The sequence below is a fragment of the Saccoglossus kowalevskii genome, chromosome 3, assembly GCF_978046115.1.
Source record: "Saccoglossus kowalevskii chromosome 3, keSacKowa6.1, whole genome shotgun sequence".
Taxonomy (NCBI): domain Eukaryota; kingdom Metazoa; phylum Hemichordata; class Enteropneusta; family Harrimaniidae; genus Saccoglossus; species Saccoglossus kowalevskii.
Genome location: NC_140643.1, coordinates 7794355 through 7812244, shown reverse-complemented (window position 1 = coordinate 7812244; position 17890 = coordinate 7794355). Strand labels below are relative to the sequence as shown.

Genomic DNA, 17890 nt, shown 5'->3' with positions numbered 1-17890 from the left:
TCAGTTTTGAGGTTGATTTATTTTAAGAGCTCTTGTAGTATTTTAAATGGATTAATTTTTAGGATGATATTACTGTATAAATGCTTGCTTTTTTCAATTATGTGTATATTTTCTGTCATTTTTTCACTTTCTATCATCTCCCCACCCCTCTCTTTTTTAAATTATTAATTTTCACTTTTAGTTTGTTTATTGATAATTCTACACATTTGAAGTTTTAAACGCATTATCCTCCTCCATCAGCATTCAGCGTTCAAATACATTGTATGCAAAACAGCAAGTAGAATTGTAATATATTTATATTCTGTCTGTATTTATATTTGAAAGGTTCTGCAAGCCTGTAAAACCAACAGAGTATGATTTATTGTGTGTACTTTATTATCATCTCAGCGTCTGTCTCTTCTCATACACACATGACTTATGGTTTTAATGACTTTGTACTATTCAGCAGATATATGTGTAACATGTAATCCAACTAACGTTTTTTTTTCTGTGACATGTATGTATGTGTACTTAGAGAGAGGTACAGAGGACAAGGGGTGGGTTCCCTGTCAATTCCTAATTTTCGAGTTGTTAGTTTTCTACAGAATTCCGCTAGAGGGCGCATCCAAAATATCCGGATGACGAGCCTGAGTGGGGTTGTTTTTATTGAAGTTCTGTATTCTTACATGCGTAAATCAATAGATTGGATAAGCCAAAAAAATCCAGAACTTCGCAAATTTCTTCAGGATCGTAGTATAACTTGCAGCAATGTTCATAAAGCTAAACTTTTTGAACTTGTTGAGTTAGGAAACGAGTTAAATGTTCGCCAAGAGTCAAACAATCATCGTACTGTAAAACACGGTGAGTCGACGATAACTCTGGTAGATCTGTGTAACGTAAAATCTTGGCAAAAAAAACCTTCATACTTTGCCTTTGTTTGAAATAGCTGATATGTTCGCATATTTGTTGCATCGAAGTGACTGGACAACAGCCAGACTGAAAGAATATCGACTTGATAAAGGTTAATTACTTCGAATCATCATTTTCATAAAGCTTCATCATGTGCAGAATACAGAATTTATTTTCATTATGGCAGAGTGTATTCGGCAATGGTCCATGAAGGAAAATCCTTACAAGCCATGGTTTATTATTAAATCAAACTCTAAAATAGTTTCTGGTGTAACTGTGTAGAGTAAGTTTGATTTAATATTTTATTCACCAGGCGATCAGCAGATGCAGTTATCATAAATGGACACATGTTTTTTCCTTCCGTAGTTATTTTAACTTCAACTTCGCAACAAATGCCATCATAAGGATTTTGAACAAGAAGATCGATGTGGGAATCGGCAACGAGCTAATTTTCCATCAAATCCGGCTCAATGTTTCCGTTTGCGCTCGTCTCGGAAAGCTGACAGAGTCTTCGTTTTTCAATCGATGTATAACTGGGGTTGAAAGATGGCTGTCTCCAGTTATTGAACTAAAAAATACTGGCGCAGGATGGAAAATGCCGTGAACAAACCCGGGAATATAGCTTGGCGTCCACTCAGGTTCCCGACGACGCATTCGAATTCACTGGCGTTGAAGTATTGATTTCTTGGACGAAAGAAATGTATGAAAAGTTACGCCTTTCATCTCAGGATATTTCGCTGTTTTTTTTTTTAATTTTGATTTTAATTTTGTTTTTAATCGAACCCCGGGAATGGCCTGGGGCATTACAATACCAGTTAACAATTTTGACCAATTCTTGACCAATTCGGCAACAGTAACTACTAGTATATTGCTTACAGCAGAGGCTGCTTAAATTTCAACCCCACCACGAACGTTGAACGGACTGTCATCCGGGTACTTTGAGAACGCCCTCTATCGAATTTCGTGCGAAAAATAGTAACTCGGAAATTAGGAATTTGATTTGACTCTTCAAAATATTTCTGAAAAGCAAAGTGTATTTTGTTTATCTCTGTTTGATATTGCATGTTGATACACACACTAAGTAATAATTTATCATGAAGTAAATTACAGTGTACACATCACATGAGACCCATATTGAACAGGACAAGATGCATCAATCACCGTTCTTTAATTATTTAGTACAGACTCAATTGGTGAACAACATCTGGGTCACACACAACTCACTCAAGGAAACCCAAAGTGTACAGCCATTGTGGATATTCACACTCACTTGGTGCATCTGTACCTTAAATACTGTGTTCCCCTTTGATCCATTTTATATCGCAAGTTGCATTGGGATTTAATGAATACAATGTATTATATTTTTGTGTCTACACAGGCGATGAACCTTATAACCCGTCGGTTAAGTTTTGTAGCAGTATTGCTTGTCATATGTCTGGCTATCTTTAACTTTGCCATCTTCCCGACATCTATAGTAACTTTCACAAAGAAGGAAGATACAAGGTGCAGTTGGTAGGTCTTCTTATATTGCAGATTATCATAAGCATAATGAAAAAGACTGAATACTGTATTACCACTTCAATTTAAGATAAATGTACAAAATTTTTTTTGTGGTGAGCATTTCGTTCAAGGTCATTAAGGCAACTTAAGCGACATTCAAATTTTGCACTACTGAGCAAAACTAAATTATTAATTTAAAATTTTATCAATTTTTTGATATGATTTATCAATGTACGATTTCATATTAATAATAATATACAACTTTTTCATGCAAAATTTTGAGATAAATAAATAACTTACTTGTGTAAAAATGACAATTTTAAAACCATTTTCTATGATAATTTTTATTTTATTTTCTGTATTCTGATGGTATGAACTTATAATTATGATAGTATTACAAACATGACATAACTTCTTCAAACCTCTTTAAGTCACAGTGAATCTCATCCTCAAAAATGCTTTTGGATATCAAATTAATTTTTTTTTTGCAAGGTTGAATCAGTTTACAGTTTTCAATTGATATTAATACATGTACCAATACTGCATGTACATATGTACATGTAAATTAAACCAAAGCTAACCTAATCTTGTAAAGAGATGCTGTATATGCAAGGGACATCATGTGTAGAGAGAGACTTATAACTCTTATAACAATTGTGTTATAATGAGTTTTGTGTCAGAAATTACAATGGTTGTCAGAATAAACTGATCATAAAAACTGCTATTTACATATTAAGCGAGGTCTGATCCCACATAATAGGCACTCCCATTGTACCCGGCCTAAAAACTAAGTTCACTGTGTTTATTTGCATCTCTATGATATGAGATACCATAATTTTTTGGTGTGCTAGAAAACAGTTATTGCGGTGACCTTCAAATCCAAGATGGCGTCCAAGATGGCGACCAAGCCTGTACAACCTAATATAGCTGGTTCCATTTGTGATAGAATATTTGTGAAAGTGGATAAATATATGTTTTTGTGAAAGAAAAAGTTCACGAACTAACACTCCATGATGATAAAAGTATTGTTTCTTATCAAACTGTAAGATATTCACCAATATTTGGTGCAAACCACGTTTTATGTATACAACTGATGATCCATTTGTTCATACCATGACACTTATTCAGCAGCTGAAAGTAAATAGCAATTCCACATTTGGTGACTTGGCAGGAATTGTGCCGAGGTTGATAATTAGACAGGTTCCCACGAGATGTACAGCATATGTACATTGACTGATTGGCACCTATCAAGAAATATCAATAAAGAATCCTGAACGAGAAAATCGAACTCATTCAGCACACAGTTCCTCAAAAGACTGTGATCAGCAAAAGGCAGCTTTGTCGTCGTAATTAGCAATGCATACCAAAAAGTGGACAAACAGTTTTAAAAGGCCCTTTGAGATTTAACGTGTCATTGGCACATTTTGGCTTACTGTAATCGAAGAAACGAAACGAAGAGGGGATAACACACATAATGAAAATTAAACTGTAATCAGTAGCAATGGGTTTTATATATACAATATTTACAATATATTTGTCGAAAATAACAATATTTAATATGTAAATGATTCGTTTCGCTAATTACAGATAATTAAAAATACCTAATCAGCGAAACAAGGGTCTTACACGTACAATATTTACAACTATCGGTCGAAACTTGAACTGTATATTCACTTTTCAGTAATGTGTGTATACTAGTATGACATTTGCAGAAAATAACTATATTTATCAGTAAATGGTTCATTTCGCTGATTACAGATAATAAAAAAACAAGGATCTCACACGTTCAATATTTACAACTGTCGTTCGAAACTTGACCAGTAAATTCACCTTTCAGTCGTGTCGTAACTAGATGAAACATTTGCCGAAAATATATGGACTTTAATTAGTAAAAGTTTCGTTTCGCTTAAAAATGTTCTTAAACGATTTCCGATTATCATATACTGGTAGTTACTATTCAGATCTAAATACTAAAACGTGTGTGTTACTTTGATATGTTAGTGTGTGTGTGCCGCACACAATTATAAATATTCGTAACCAGTAATGATAGCTTTAATTGCCCATTGTATATTTTATATTCTGCATTTCAAAATAAAAGTCACTCAAACTTTCAATTGCAAATTGTTTTTTCTATCTGCAAATAAATTTAGCAGTTTATAAATAAACAGTATATAATACCCTATGTATAGGGTCCACACAGCTATGAAAAACATAGCCCGGCATATAGTTATGAACTGCTCATTGCGCAATTGTTTGTACACAATTTGGTATATATTTGTCAATTTGAAGTGAGCAATATTATACATGTATCATTAAAACAGATTCACTATCCAATATCATACAAGACAACTGTTTGTCCTTGTGGTTTGGTGTGGTTGTTTGTCTAGTAAACTTGTTTTGACATTTTTCGCTTACATGACTGGAACATCACGGCGGGTTCGACATGCCCGCAGCAGATGCTTACCTTTCACGTGCACTTGGTCTGACTCCCTTATGGGGGTTTATGATGTTCCGATTCCATCGATTTTGTCAGTATATTTTTCTTGACTACTGATTGTTGAAGAATGGCTAATTGGTACTTCTATAATTACTAAAAAAAAGTTGTCAGGTCTACGAGACGAACAATTCACTAAAATGTGAGTGTGGACTCAATTAGCATGGACATATTGCTATCAACTATTGATATCTACTTGGAATGCAAATATGTGGATTATTTAGTCAATAAACATGCGTACAGCCATTTAAACTAACATTCTATCATATGTATTTAGCCAGATATGTGTACATTTACCATTCAGTAACCATATTGGACGCCATCTTGAATTTGAAGGTGAATGCAATGATTTTTTTTGAGCACACCAAAAAAATATTGTTTCTCATGAAACTTAGAAGCAAAATAATATAATGAACATAGTTTGTAGGGTGGGTACAATGTGATCTGAAATCCAGGCAAGCTATAGGAATCAGACCTTCGCTTATATATCTATGCACTTGCAATGGTGTGTGAGACTGTTTTGCTGTGAATATTTGTAATAAAAATAGAAATTTATCAAGTATGGCAGCGAATTTCACTTATAATGCATTGTTGTATCTTTCACTGTGTTTTCTTTTGCTATGCAGCTGTATGGCAGGCAAGGTTTTGTTGTGTTAAAACCACTATAATTTTCTCTGATTAGTGTTCTTCTTCACTTGACAGTCCTGAATCACCATGTGAGACTCATATGGCAGAATCCAAGTACATCGTTAAAGAAGTACCAGTGTCTGTATCTGATGTGAAAATTCCCTTCACTGCTGGCTTACTCAAAGATGGACTTGTGTCCTTCAGTGAGGAAAAAGAAGAATTCAATTTTCGAGTCAACCCTAACTTTCAGCATTCAGTAAGTTGATGATGATGGCTGCCAAATAACTTTTATTTTTAATACATTTAAACATAATCAAAGCTGAATTCTAGTTTTCAGTGTTACAAATAAATATGAATAGAATCACAGTCTTGATAAATGAGTTTGATAATTAATCTACTTAATGATTAAGTATTGGCTTGAAACACAGCTTCATATGGTTTGAATTTATTAACAGCACCATACTTATTGTTATATATACCTATACCTATTTCAAATTCTATTTTTTACAATACTCTTAGATATTTATATGTGTAACAATTGAAATGAAATGAACACATGTACAAATTTAAATATCAACAATAAATAAAGGTTTCTAATATTCATGTCAGATATCATTGCCAATAACAGTGCTTCACCTCTTTTATTGCATACATATCTTTAATTTAATTTGTATTGTACTTGACATGTACATGTAATTGCTTTGGTGTAGCTCATTCAATACACTTAACCTCACCATGGATAGCTAAAATAAATGTGAAAAAAAATTAGCATCAGCAAGCGATTTGGTAATTCTGGTGCAAAATGCATCATTAGAATTGTGTTCAAAATTGTTTTGTGCATTTTATAACAAGTAATAACACTTTGAAATTATTCATATTCTAATTCAAACAACCTGTTATCAGCAAAATCCAGTTGCAATCATGTCTGTGAGAGACCAATAATTAGTACAGACCGAGGGATTGCCAAACTCACTAAGAATATACAAATTTCCAGTCCTTGCTCAGTATAGTAACCAGGATGGTGTACATTTTAGTTTACATTTATGATTATAAAAAAATGCAAATACAAGTTACAGAATAACAGGCAAAATTCATTGTCTGAGAATCATATTTGGATGTGCTCACAATGGTAGTCATTTCAGAATTGACTTACCAAAATGAATGGTTATGACTATAATAATAAATCTACCAATATACAATGATTTTTTGTTTCTTAACTAAGCATTCATGAACGTTTTCTTTGTATAGGCCATCATTTTTGACTTTTCAACCTGTGCTGAGGAACAATACAAGATTACATCCAGTGAAAATATTGAAATTGACAATATGTGCTTTCTTTTTTTATAGTCATGTCCTACCTCATTGCAGAGAAAGGTGATTGAGTCTGATTGGTTTCGGGAGAAATACAGACCTGATATAAATTTACTGACAAACAAGAATAAATTGAATACATCTGAATATGAAAGATTATTGCCTTATTGGATGCCATTTGGATACAAATACCATGAGAATATCACAGAAAAAGGTAATTCTTATGACGAATCTGTTAAAAAAAAAAGATGTTCATTACAAATTGTAGATTTAGTAGAAAAGTCACGTTATGGAAGTCATCCGTCTAAGGAGATTGCTTTGACCGATTTGCCACTTCTCTTGTGAATAACATAGACTATATTATGGTTGTTTTCATCAGTTTGTTACGAACTTTGCATATCTTGTGTGAGATACACAGAGTGCAGTATTGTCATAGCATCTTAGCTGTCCCCTGTCAATCTTTTGTTCATTTTGACACATTATATAGTTGTGCTTATCTCCAAGTTTGAAATAATCAGTCTGTAATCAACATGACTGGAAGACAATATTTAATGCAAGTTTAGATTACATCAAGTTTGGTTTTGTAAAACTAAATTGACCAATCAGGTTTTGTTAATCTGAATTCACAAATCCTGATTGGTTAAGCTGAATTAACCAATCAGGATTTGTAAAGCTGAATAGACCAATCTGGTTTTGTAAAGCTGAATTGACCAATCAGGTTTTGTTAAGCTGAATTAACCAATTAGGATTTGTGAAGCTGAATTAACCAATCAGGTTTTGTAAAGCTGAATTGACCAATCTGGTTTTGTAAAGCTGAATTGACCAATAAGGTTTTGTGAAGCTGAATTGACCAATCAGGTTTTGTAAAGCTGAATTGACCAATCAGGTTTTGTGAAGCTGAATTGACCAATCAGGTTATGTGAAGCTGAATTGACCAATCAGGTTTTGTGAAGCTGAATTGACCAATCAGGTTTTGTTAAGCTGAATTGACCAATCAGGTTTTGTTAAGCTGAATTGACCAATCAGGTTTTGTAAAGCTGAATTGACCAATCAGGTTTTGTAAAGCTGAATTGACTAATCAGGTTTTGTAAAGCTGAATTGACTAATCAGGTTTTGTAAAGCTGAATTGACCAACAGGAATTGTAAAGCTGAATTGACCAATCAGATTTTGTAAAGCTGAATTGATCAATCAGGTTTTATAAAGTTGAATTGACCAATCAGGTTTTGTTAAGCTGAATTGACCAATCAGGTTTTGTAAAGCTGAATTGACCAATCTGGTTTTGTAAAGCTGAATTGACCAATAAGGTTTTGTGAAGCTGAATTGACCAATCTGGTTTTATAAAGCTGAATTGGCCAATCAGGTTTTGTAAAGCTGGATTGACCAATCAGGTTTTGTAAAGCTGAATTGACCAATCAGGTTTTGTGAAGCTGAATTGATCAAACAGGTTTTGTGAAGCTGAATTGACCAATTTGGTTTTGTGAAGCTGAATTGACCAATCTGGTTTTGTAAAGCTGAATTAACCAATTTGGTTTTGTGAAGCTGAATTAACCAAACAGGTTTTGTAAAGCTGAATTGACCAATCAGGTTTTGTAAAGCTGAATTGACCAGTCTGGTGTTGTAAAGCTGAATTGACCAATCTGGTTTTGTAAAGCTGAATTGACCAATAAGGTTTTGTGAAGCTGAATTGACCAATCAGGTTTTGTAAAGCTGAATTGACCAATCAGGTTTTGTGAAGCTGAATTGACCAATCAGGTTATGTGAAGCTGAATTGACCAATCAGGTTTTGTGAAGCTGAATTGACCAATCAGGTTTTGTTAAGCTGAATTGACCAATCAGGTTTTGTTAAGCTGAATTGACCAATCAGGTTTTGTAAAGCTGAATTGACCAATCAGGTTTTGTAAAGCTGAATTGACTAATCAGGTTTTGTAAAGCTGAATTGACTAATCAGGTTTTGTAAAGCTGAATTGACCAACAGGAATTGTAAAGCTGAATTGACCAACAGGAATTGTAAAGCTGAATTGACCAATCAGATTTTGTAAAGCTGAATTGATCAATCAGGTTTTATAAAGTTGAATTGACCAAACAGGTTTTGTTAAGCTGAATTGACCAATCAGGATTTGTGAAGCTGAATTAACCAATCAGGTTTTGTAAAGCTGAATTGACCAATCAGGTTTTGTAAAGCTGAATTGACCAATCTGGTTTTGTAAAGCTGAATTGACCAATAAGGTTTTGTGAAGCTGAATTGACCAATCTGGTTTTATAAAGCTGAATTGGCCAATCAGGTTTTGTAAAGCTGGATTGACCAATCAGGTTTTGTAAAGCTGAATTGACCAATCAGGTTTTGTGAAGCTGAATTGATCAAACAGGTTTTGTGAAGCTGAATTGACCAATTTGGTTTTGTGAAGCTGAATTGACCAATCTGGTTTTGTAAAGCTGAATTAACCAATTTGGTTTTGTGAAGCTGAATTAACCAAACAGGTTTTGTAAAGCTGAATTGACCAATCAGGTTTTGTAAAGCTGAATTGACCAATCAGGTTTTGTGAAGCTGAATTGACCAAACAGGTTTTGTGAAGCTGAATTGACCAATCTGGTTTTGTAAAGCTGAATTAACCAATTTGGTTTTGTGAAGCTGAATTGACCAATCTGGTTTTGTAAAGCTGAATTAACCAATCGGGTTTTGAAAAGCCGAAGTCTGGTTTTGTTAACCTAAATTGACTAGGCTCACATGTGAGATGAAGTGAGTGCAGTGTTGTGGGAGACACTCCTGAATATCCAATCTGACAGACATATAATTAGTCTGTTTATCCCATATTAATAAGAGCAGAGTTTTAATAGTTAAATTGTGTTTTGCAGAGCTTTATGATGTGTACAAAGAGTTTCCAGTTGAAGATAGTATATTTACATTTCCTGGCAAGACAAGACCACCATGCATAACATGTGCAGTTGTTGGCACTGGTGGAGTGCTAAATGGTTCTAATATGGGCAGGGAAATTGACAGTCATGATATGGTGTTTAGGTATGTATAGTCACTACAGATGGAAAGTGATCTTTCTCTACATTTATACTTCATAATACATAATATGTAACAAAACAATATGTTTTCATGTGTCACTCGTTCATTATGGAGGCTGTATCAAAATTTTACAGGCTATGCTTTCTAAATGCACTCAAAATATACTAAACAGAGAATAACAGATAAAAATGAATGTGCATGAATGATTGCAAATGTTTCTCTGGAGTTGGATAGATTGTAAACATCAAATCTGCTACTATGTGTCCTTTTACCATAATAACCAATGGTAAATGGCTCTATTTTCGTGGGTGTTTGACACATTTTTTGTGCAAAAAGGAGTTTGGTGAACATATTTTTTATCAGAATTTTGTGAACAGCATAAAATAAAAGTCAAGAAAAATATGATAAGTTTTAATAGTAGCAAACTATCTCAATAATATTAAGCTATGTGTATAATATGACACGCACACAAGTTCTAATATCTGTAATTGTACAGTGTTGTAGCATATGGGTAAATATACCAGATGTTTAACACAAAATAATATATCATACATTGTTTTTTCAGAGTCAACAATGCTGTGAGGAAAGGATATGAGAAAGATGTTGGGGTCAAACTTACCCATTATGTGTTTTTTGACAGATCGTTAGCACGTACAAGTAAAGATAATTTACCAACAGACGAGGTAATAATTCATTCATCTAAACCCACTTATCTCAAGAACTATATGTCAGATTACAATGAAACTTAATGAATAGATTCTCCTGGACGATACAAACATCTAGTAATTAATTTACAGGGGGTAGGTTAAAATAATTAGCCAATCTTCAGTTTTTCAAAAACAAAGTATTGCATTTCAATAAAACTTACCGATAGTACATAGATGGCTCGGGACAATCTAAAGACCTCATTAGTTTTGGATTGAAATTCTGCAAACTAATAATAAAACAAGCAGCCTATCGGCTGAGATAGCTCCGCTGTTAGCAATGCACATTTCAATTAAAGAACTGAAGACATCATTAGAAAATGAACAATATGAATAGTATCAAAGCAATCGGACTTACAGTTTTTAACAAGAAGTCGAAAATATCACTTTTTACCAAAAATTACAAAAATATTCACCAAAATAAATTAATTAGAGAATTGAAGATATCATCACAAAACGAACAAATCTGAGAGAGGTCCACATGTAGTACCTATATATGTAATATCAAAGCAATCGGACTTACAGTTTTCAACAAGAAGTCGAAAATATCACTTTTTACCAAAAATGACAAAAATATTCACCAAAATTAGAGAATTGAAGATATCATCACAAAATGAACAAATCTGAGAGAGGTCCACATGTAGTACCTATATATGTAATATCAAAGCAATCGGACTTGCGGTTTTTAACAAGAAGTCAAAAATATCACTTTTTACCAAAAATGACAAAAATATTCACCAAAATTAGAGAATTGAAGATATCATCACGAAATAAACAAATCTGAGAGAGGTCCACATGTAGTACCTATATATGTAATATCAAAGCATTTGCACTTGCGGTTTTTAACAAGAAGTCGAAAATATCAGTTTTTACCAAAAATGACAAAAATATTCACCAAAATTAGAGAATTAAAGATATCATTACAAAATGAACAAATCTGAGAGAGGTCCACATGTAGTACCTATATATGTAATATCAAAGCAATTGCACTTGCGGTTTTTAACAAGAAGTCGAAAATATCAGTTTTTACCAAAAATGACAAAAATATTCACCAAAATTAGAGAATTAAAGATATCATTACAAAATGAACAAATCTGAGAGAGGTCCACATGTAGTACCTATATATGTACTATCAAAGCAATTGCACTTGCGGTTTTTAACAAGAAGTCGAAAATATCAGTTTTTACCAAAAATGACAAAAATATTCACCAAAATTAGAGAATTGAAGATATCATCACGAAATGAACAAATCTGAGAGAGGTCCACATGTAGTACCTATATATGTAGTATCAAAGCAATTGGACTTGCGGTTTTTAACAAGAAGTCGAAAATATCAGTTTTTACCAAAAATGACAAAAATATTCACCAAAATTAAAGAATTAAAGATATCATTACAAAATTAACAAATCTGAGAGAGGTCCACATGTAGTACCTATAGATGTAATATCAAAGCAATTGCACTTGCGGTTTTTAACAAGAAGTCGAAAATATCAGTTTTTACCAAAAATGACAAAAATATTCACCAAAATTAGAGAATTAAAGATATCAACATGAAATGAACAAACCTAAGAGAGGTCTACCCAAGGTACATATACACCAAGTATCAAAGCATTTAGGCTTGTAGTTTTCAAGAAGAAGTCGAAAAAGTAAAACATTGACACGGACGACGACGACGGACGACAACGACGAACGACGACGGACAATCACTCATATGATAAGCTCCGCTCGACAAAGTCGACAGCGGAGCTAAAAAATACGTAATTTGCACTGGTATATACAAAATGCGACCAGGAAAATATCATAAATGTGAAATAATAAAGCTGAAAGCCTATCACAATCTGTCGTCCACCGCCATCCACAGCAGTGATCACATAAAAATTGAGAACAGCGAGTATGGACAGATTGCATTGAAATGAACACTAAATACGGCTATCACGGCCAGTATTTGAAAATGTTCATGAGTGATATAAATGGTATTACCATCTATTTGCTTATATTCACACTATCCTAAAACGCTCAAGTGTCTTTATGTGCAGTGACGTGAACATTGCTACAATGTAAGATGTGCTAAATGTATACAGGATACTTTCCAGTAAGAATTACTAAATTGCTTGATTGACCTTAGACCTTAAAAATACATGTCTATGGATTGTCACATCAAAATAGAATAGAACATGTTGAATAGAACTTGTTCTACATTAACCAAAACAGCGGGTTATTGTTCCAGGCTAACAACAAACTCAAAACAAAAGAAACCGCCCAATTGAAATGACCTGTGTCTAGTCTTATCGCCCTAGCGTTTCCAAGTGAAAAAAGTTTGAAGTCAAAAATGACTGATTTTTCGCCCAATCTGCTATGAATTTTTGATTATGTCATTAATTTAGTCCAGCAGTTAGATTAATTGTTAGATTTATTAGAGGCGCTCAGGAAACAAAGATTTGGAAAGTGAATCGTGAAATAAACATGGCAACAAAGGTCAAAACATAGGCGTTCACCATTTGCAATAGTTGCAATTTGTTTCAGTGATATCTACGTAAATTGGGACCAAAAGGTTATTGGCATGATGGCAGGGATGGCAGTGACCACCACCAAAACTAAACCATTGAACTAAACCATTGTTGACTTTTAAGATGGCAATGCACCATGATTTATAGGAAATTTAAACAATAAATTACACTGCTAACAAATATGTTAATTTTGTCATGTTATATACCATTTGAAAGCTTATTTTGCCAGCTTTTCAACAGTATGATGCATTTTTTTGTGGTTGCTAACAGTATCGAAAATGGGTTGAAAATGCCTGTTTTTGGTTAAATTGTGTTTAAAACTATTTAACTTCCGAACGCATAGGTTTATCGAATGGCAGTTTGACTTGTTTAAAACATATGTTCACTAGGATTATAGAACAAAAGTTTGTAGTATTTCCATTGAATATTTTTTTCACAATGCCTTCTAAATGTTCCACACTTTTGAATAGATGGGTAATTAACGCTGATGCCGATTTTTTTTTTTCTTCTCGAACAATGAATTCACACGATGCACTTTGAATGTGCCAGACCGGAACAATTGTTCCTGAAAATACCAAAGGAAATGACAAAATAGTCTGGGAGCTAAATAGTTTTGAAGTTCCTGGTTGAAGTCAAAAATGAAGTTGAGATAATCACCATTTTGTTTAAATCTACGCGAAACCATGAATGTTGCTTTGCATACCTTTTGGACACTGTCGAAACACCACGAAAAGAACGAGTAGCACAACTAGAACAACACTGTTTTTAAAAAAAAAAAATCTATTTGTGTGAGCGTTTTTGTTCTACAAAATGCGGAGTTGGCGAAACTGTCTTCGTGAGCCAAGCTTCTGATGTCTCGCTATGTTTATAAAGTCAACAGTGGGTGGAGCTTGTACGCACATGTATGCAAATTACCGATCAGCTGGTTGTATATAAATCTGACTCACCAGGGGTCTGGGATAAAATCTGACTCGCAGATGTCATAATAAAATAACGTTAATAATAGACTATGTCAAAGTATACACAATAAAGTATATACAAAGTATATACAAGTGCATCACAATAGTATTATCTCCGTAAATTCTCGGGAAAAATGTTTTTATTGTTACTCTGCTGAGAGCTGACAGAAATTCTTGTTCGGTCGTCTTCTCGCTATTTGAAGCCAAAATGGCAGTGTGGTTTTTGTATGGGGGAGCGGAAATTGGTGGCGCCTGTCTTCTGTTGCCGATTGCACTCATTCTCAGAATTTTCTTTCTCTTAATCTTGAAATGTTTTCCATTTTGTTTTGATGAAGTCATCTCCACAGCTCTACGTTCAAACATCAGAACTTGAGAACATTGAAAATGCCTTTGCTTCATTATTTGCTGAGGGATGGTCGCTTAGGTATGTGCTTGGTAACTTACAGCACATGAACCTAAAAACATTAGGTAATCAAACAAAAATGATGTTGTACTTAAGTCCAAAAAGTACGTTCAAGGTCTTCATTTTTTTTGTAGCATAAAAACGATTTACTCCCTCGCTTATTGTGACACCCTCAAATCAACTGATTTCCATTCCCCTCAAGAGTCAAAATGGTATGTGCCTCCATTTTATGCTACGACTGGAAAAAGTCTCTTTTGCTTGACGTGTTCATTTGCCTTTAATTACGTTTCAGTGGCTGTCACTGTCGCATTCTGAGTTTTGCCGATAACATTTTGGTTCAAATCCACGTAACTATTCGCCAAAAATTCAAGAAATCTTTCATTTCTTTGTCAACTAACATGCCGGAAATCAAATTAGCATAACAATGCGTTCGAAGGTTGTTGCCATTTTATTCGACAGCTTTCCACACTAGTGCCACACCACATACAACTAAAACATTTAAATTCACGTGTAAATTGCGTTTTTAAGTCGTGTACCATAAATTCCGTGTTACTGTTCCTCAAGTTTGTTCCAAAGACTGCAGTCGATCACACCAGAGATAACCAGAACATTGATTCGTTTCAAAAACATTCGTCGTTAAATTCATGTTTGAAAATGTTTTTGACCTTTGTGAATTGATGATAAGCAAACAATCATGGTAGATTGGCCCCGACTTTCTGTCGATCAGAAACGCAAAGGAGATAAAACTCAATTTTCATAGACTCAGGTCGTTTAGATCGAACGGTTACTTTTGTTTCAGGTTCGATAGCATTTAGTGTTTATTTCTATGCAATATAAAATCATATCAATGCTGTGGGTGGCGAAGGCTGACAGATTGTTTTGGTTGTGTGGCCGGCTTTCATGGCACGGGCAACTGACATTAGCTGACTTTTTTTTACTATTCTGACATGTTCTGGGCTGTATCATAGAGCTAAAAATTAGCTCCATGGCTGTATATAACAGTTAGACACTGACAAGTAAGTAGGTTGGTACCAGTAAACAGCCCGGGACATAGTCAATAGAGTCTGAATCAGTTAGGCCCTGAAAATAGTGTCATCGCACAGTACATTGTATTCTATTAATGAACGAAGTTCACATAACAATCTTATGCCTACAAATCATCCCATAATTATTGACAAGTTGTTACTAGATTATACTAAAACAAGCCGGTAGGCTGGTTGGCGATGACTCCTCTAAAAAAAACAAGCATGTTTTCGGCTGTTGCCACCGTAGGCACTGGGCACTGTATACAAAGTTCGCCAAAGAAAACACTCAGTCTTTAGAAGTCACTTTATTTTATTGCTAGGACGTATTCTGCTGTTAAATTTGTTATTTCCAACCTTTTTGCAATAGTATTTTCTAGATTGAAGGCAGCATTAACAGTTCATTCAAAGTTCAAAGTTGCAATGTCGGCGCCGGTGATCTCTTACCGGTGTGCAGGCAACTTAGCCAAAACAAAAAGCATGACCATTTACACACTGCTATTACAAGACTGGTAATAGGTAATAAATTTGGGGCGAAAGTATTTCAATTAGTGGCGGTACTACACACTCAAGCTGAGTAGAATGAGCTATGTCTGAAATGTTTTATCCTAAATTTGTAATAGGAGATACATTTGGGGCGAAGCTACGGTGGGTCAAATTTTTTTTTAAAGATTTTAAAGAACTAGGGTGAAAGTGTGACCTTCCTGCCAATTTTGAGCAAAATCAGCAAAGCCAAAAAAATCACAGAAGAAATAATACGTGAAAACTCTGGAAATCACACACACAGACACACACACGCATTTTAAGGGCAATCCTAGCAGAGCGGATCGCCAATATGTTATTTAGAGTACTAACAAATTCCCACTTCAGGTCTGATTAGAATTAAAATACACCACGAATATTCACTTTTGAGATTTTTGGTATGTGTTGGTTCTTGGATATTTCAGCTTCGTCGTCCTGTACTTCATTTAGTAATTCGAACTTCGCAGATTGTGTCAAATCGGAGAGTTTCTTGATTTCGATATCAAAACCGCCTTGGCTTAATTATTTGCTGGGCAGGCGGTCGCTTAGGTACGTGCTATGTAACTTGCAGCACATGAACCTAATCATGTTAGGTAATCAAATTCACGGGTAGTTGACAATCCTTAATACTGCTAAATCGCCAGTTGTGAACTTTATCAGGATTCCCGTATAAAGTTACACATCATTCTAGCAAGGAAAAATATTGATTACTGTTGTGCAGGTTATATAATAAAATATGAAATAATTAATATTTCATTTTTGTTAGTATATCTTAATAAATACGCCTTTGAGAAATATTACTGATGAATACTTTATATTGTAATTTCTTTCAATTTAAATTAGTTGTATTGCAATGCATTAGTAATAACAATAACAATATTTATTGCATCTTTAGAAATACTGTATTTCTATCAGTACAGTATAAATACCGGGGGTAGTGTAAATGTATACATTCCTTTATTTCATTGTTGAGACTGAGTAATACAGTTTGTTACGTACTACAATTTATCTATATTGGAAAACGGTTATGGGGATTATTAATTTCAATAAACAATATTCAACTATCCTTTGCAACACCAATAAGATCATAATGGTAATGTTTATTGGTCTTTGAAACTAGAGGCATTATCAGAGCATGGGTCTTATTTTGGAACTCCTGCTAGGATGGTATTCCCAGAATAGTGCCAGTTGTTAAAGAAACATAAAACTTTAGTTCTCAACAAGGATGAAAGGACCAGTTACTGAGACAAAGCCCTACTCCCCGCAAAACCCTACAGATACGAAACCCAATTACCGCGAAAGCCACTCACCGCGAAGCTAATAGTAGTACTGGTATATAATAAATAAATCTTGGGATTTCTGATGTGTTGCGTACGAATGGTGTTTGTGAAACCATGGAGGTAGCTCCATGCCCAGGGCTCCATGGTGAAAGAAGTAGATAGGAAACGAACTGGTCTTTCCGAAACATGGTTTCCATACTACTGTTAAGCTCCAACAACATTAATTAGGCAAGATTTATGCAAATTAAACAGTTAAACTAAGACCGAAGGGGAATGGAAATCAGTCGATTTGAGGGTGTGGGAGGGAGCAAATCGTTTTTTATGCTATGAACAAGTGAAGACCTTGAACATACTTTATGTATCTTAGTACAACGTCTTTTTTTGTTTGATTACCTAACGCTTGTAGGTTCATGTGCTGCAAGTTACAGTGCACATACAATGTACCTAAGTGGCCGTCCCCGGCAAATGATTTAGCTCAGGTGCCAAATCACAAAACTATCAGTTTTTACGCAATCTGAGAAGTCTGAATTACTAAACGAAGTACAGGACGACGAGACAGAATTTATCCAAGAACCAACACATACCAAAAATGATATCTCAAAAGTGAATATTCGTGGTGTATTTTACATATTTTAGTATAAGGTAGTAATAAACTTCAA

General features: G+C 34.3%; 1 protein-coding gene across 2 annotated transcripts in view; it reads left to right on the top strand.

Annotated features, from left to right (window-relative positions):
• The window catches only part of LOC100366981 (alpha-N-acetylgalactosaminide alpha-2,6-sialyltransferase 1-like), a 52086-nt gene that overhangs the window by 21344 nt on the left and 12852 nt on the right, over positions 1–17890 (top strand). Inside the window, exons 1-6 of one of the 2 annotated variants that reach the window (XM_085496719.1) lie at positions 1478–1588; positions 2267–2400; positions 5585–5765; positions 6857–7034; positions 9675–9837; positions 10400–10517. In XM_085496719.1, the coding sequence (XP_085352845.1) occupies positions 2270–2400; positions 5585–5765; positions 6857–7034; positions 9675–9837; positions 10400–10517 (771 nt within the window). In that variant the 5' untranslated portion in view covers positions 1478–1588; positions 2267–2269. Of the gene's footprint in view, positions 1–1477; positions 1589–2266; positions 2401–5584; positions 5766–6856; positions 7035–9674; positions 9838–10399; positions 10518–17890 lie in introns of those variants that run through there. The other variant, XM_006821242.3, reaches the window with a different exon arrangement.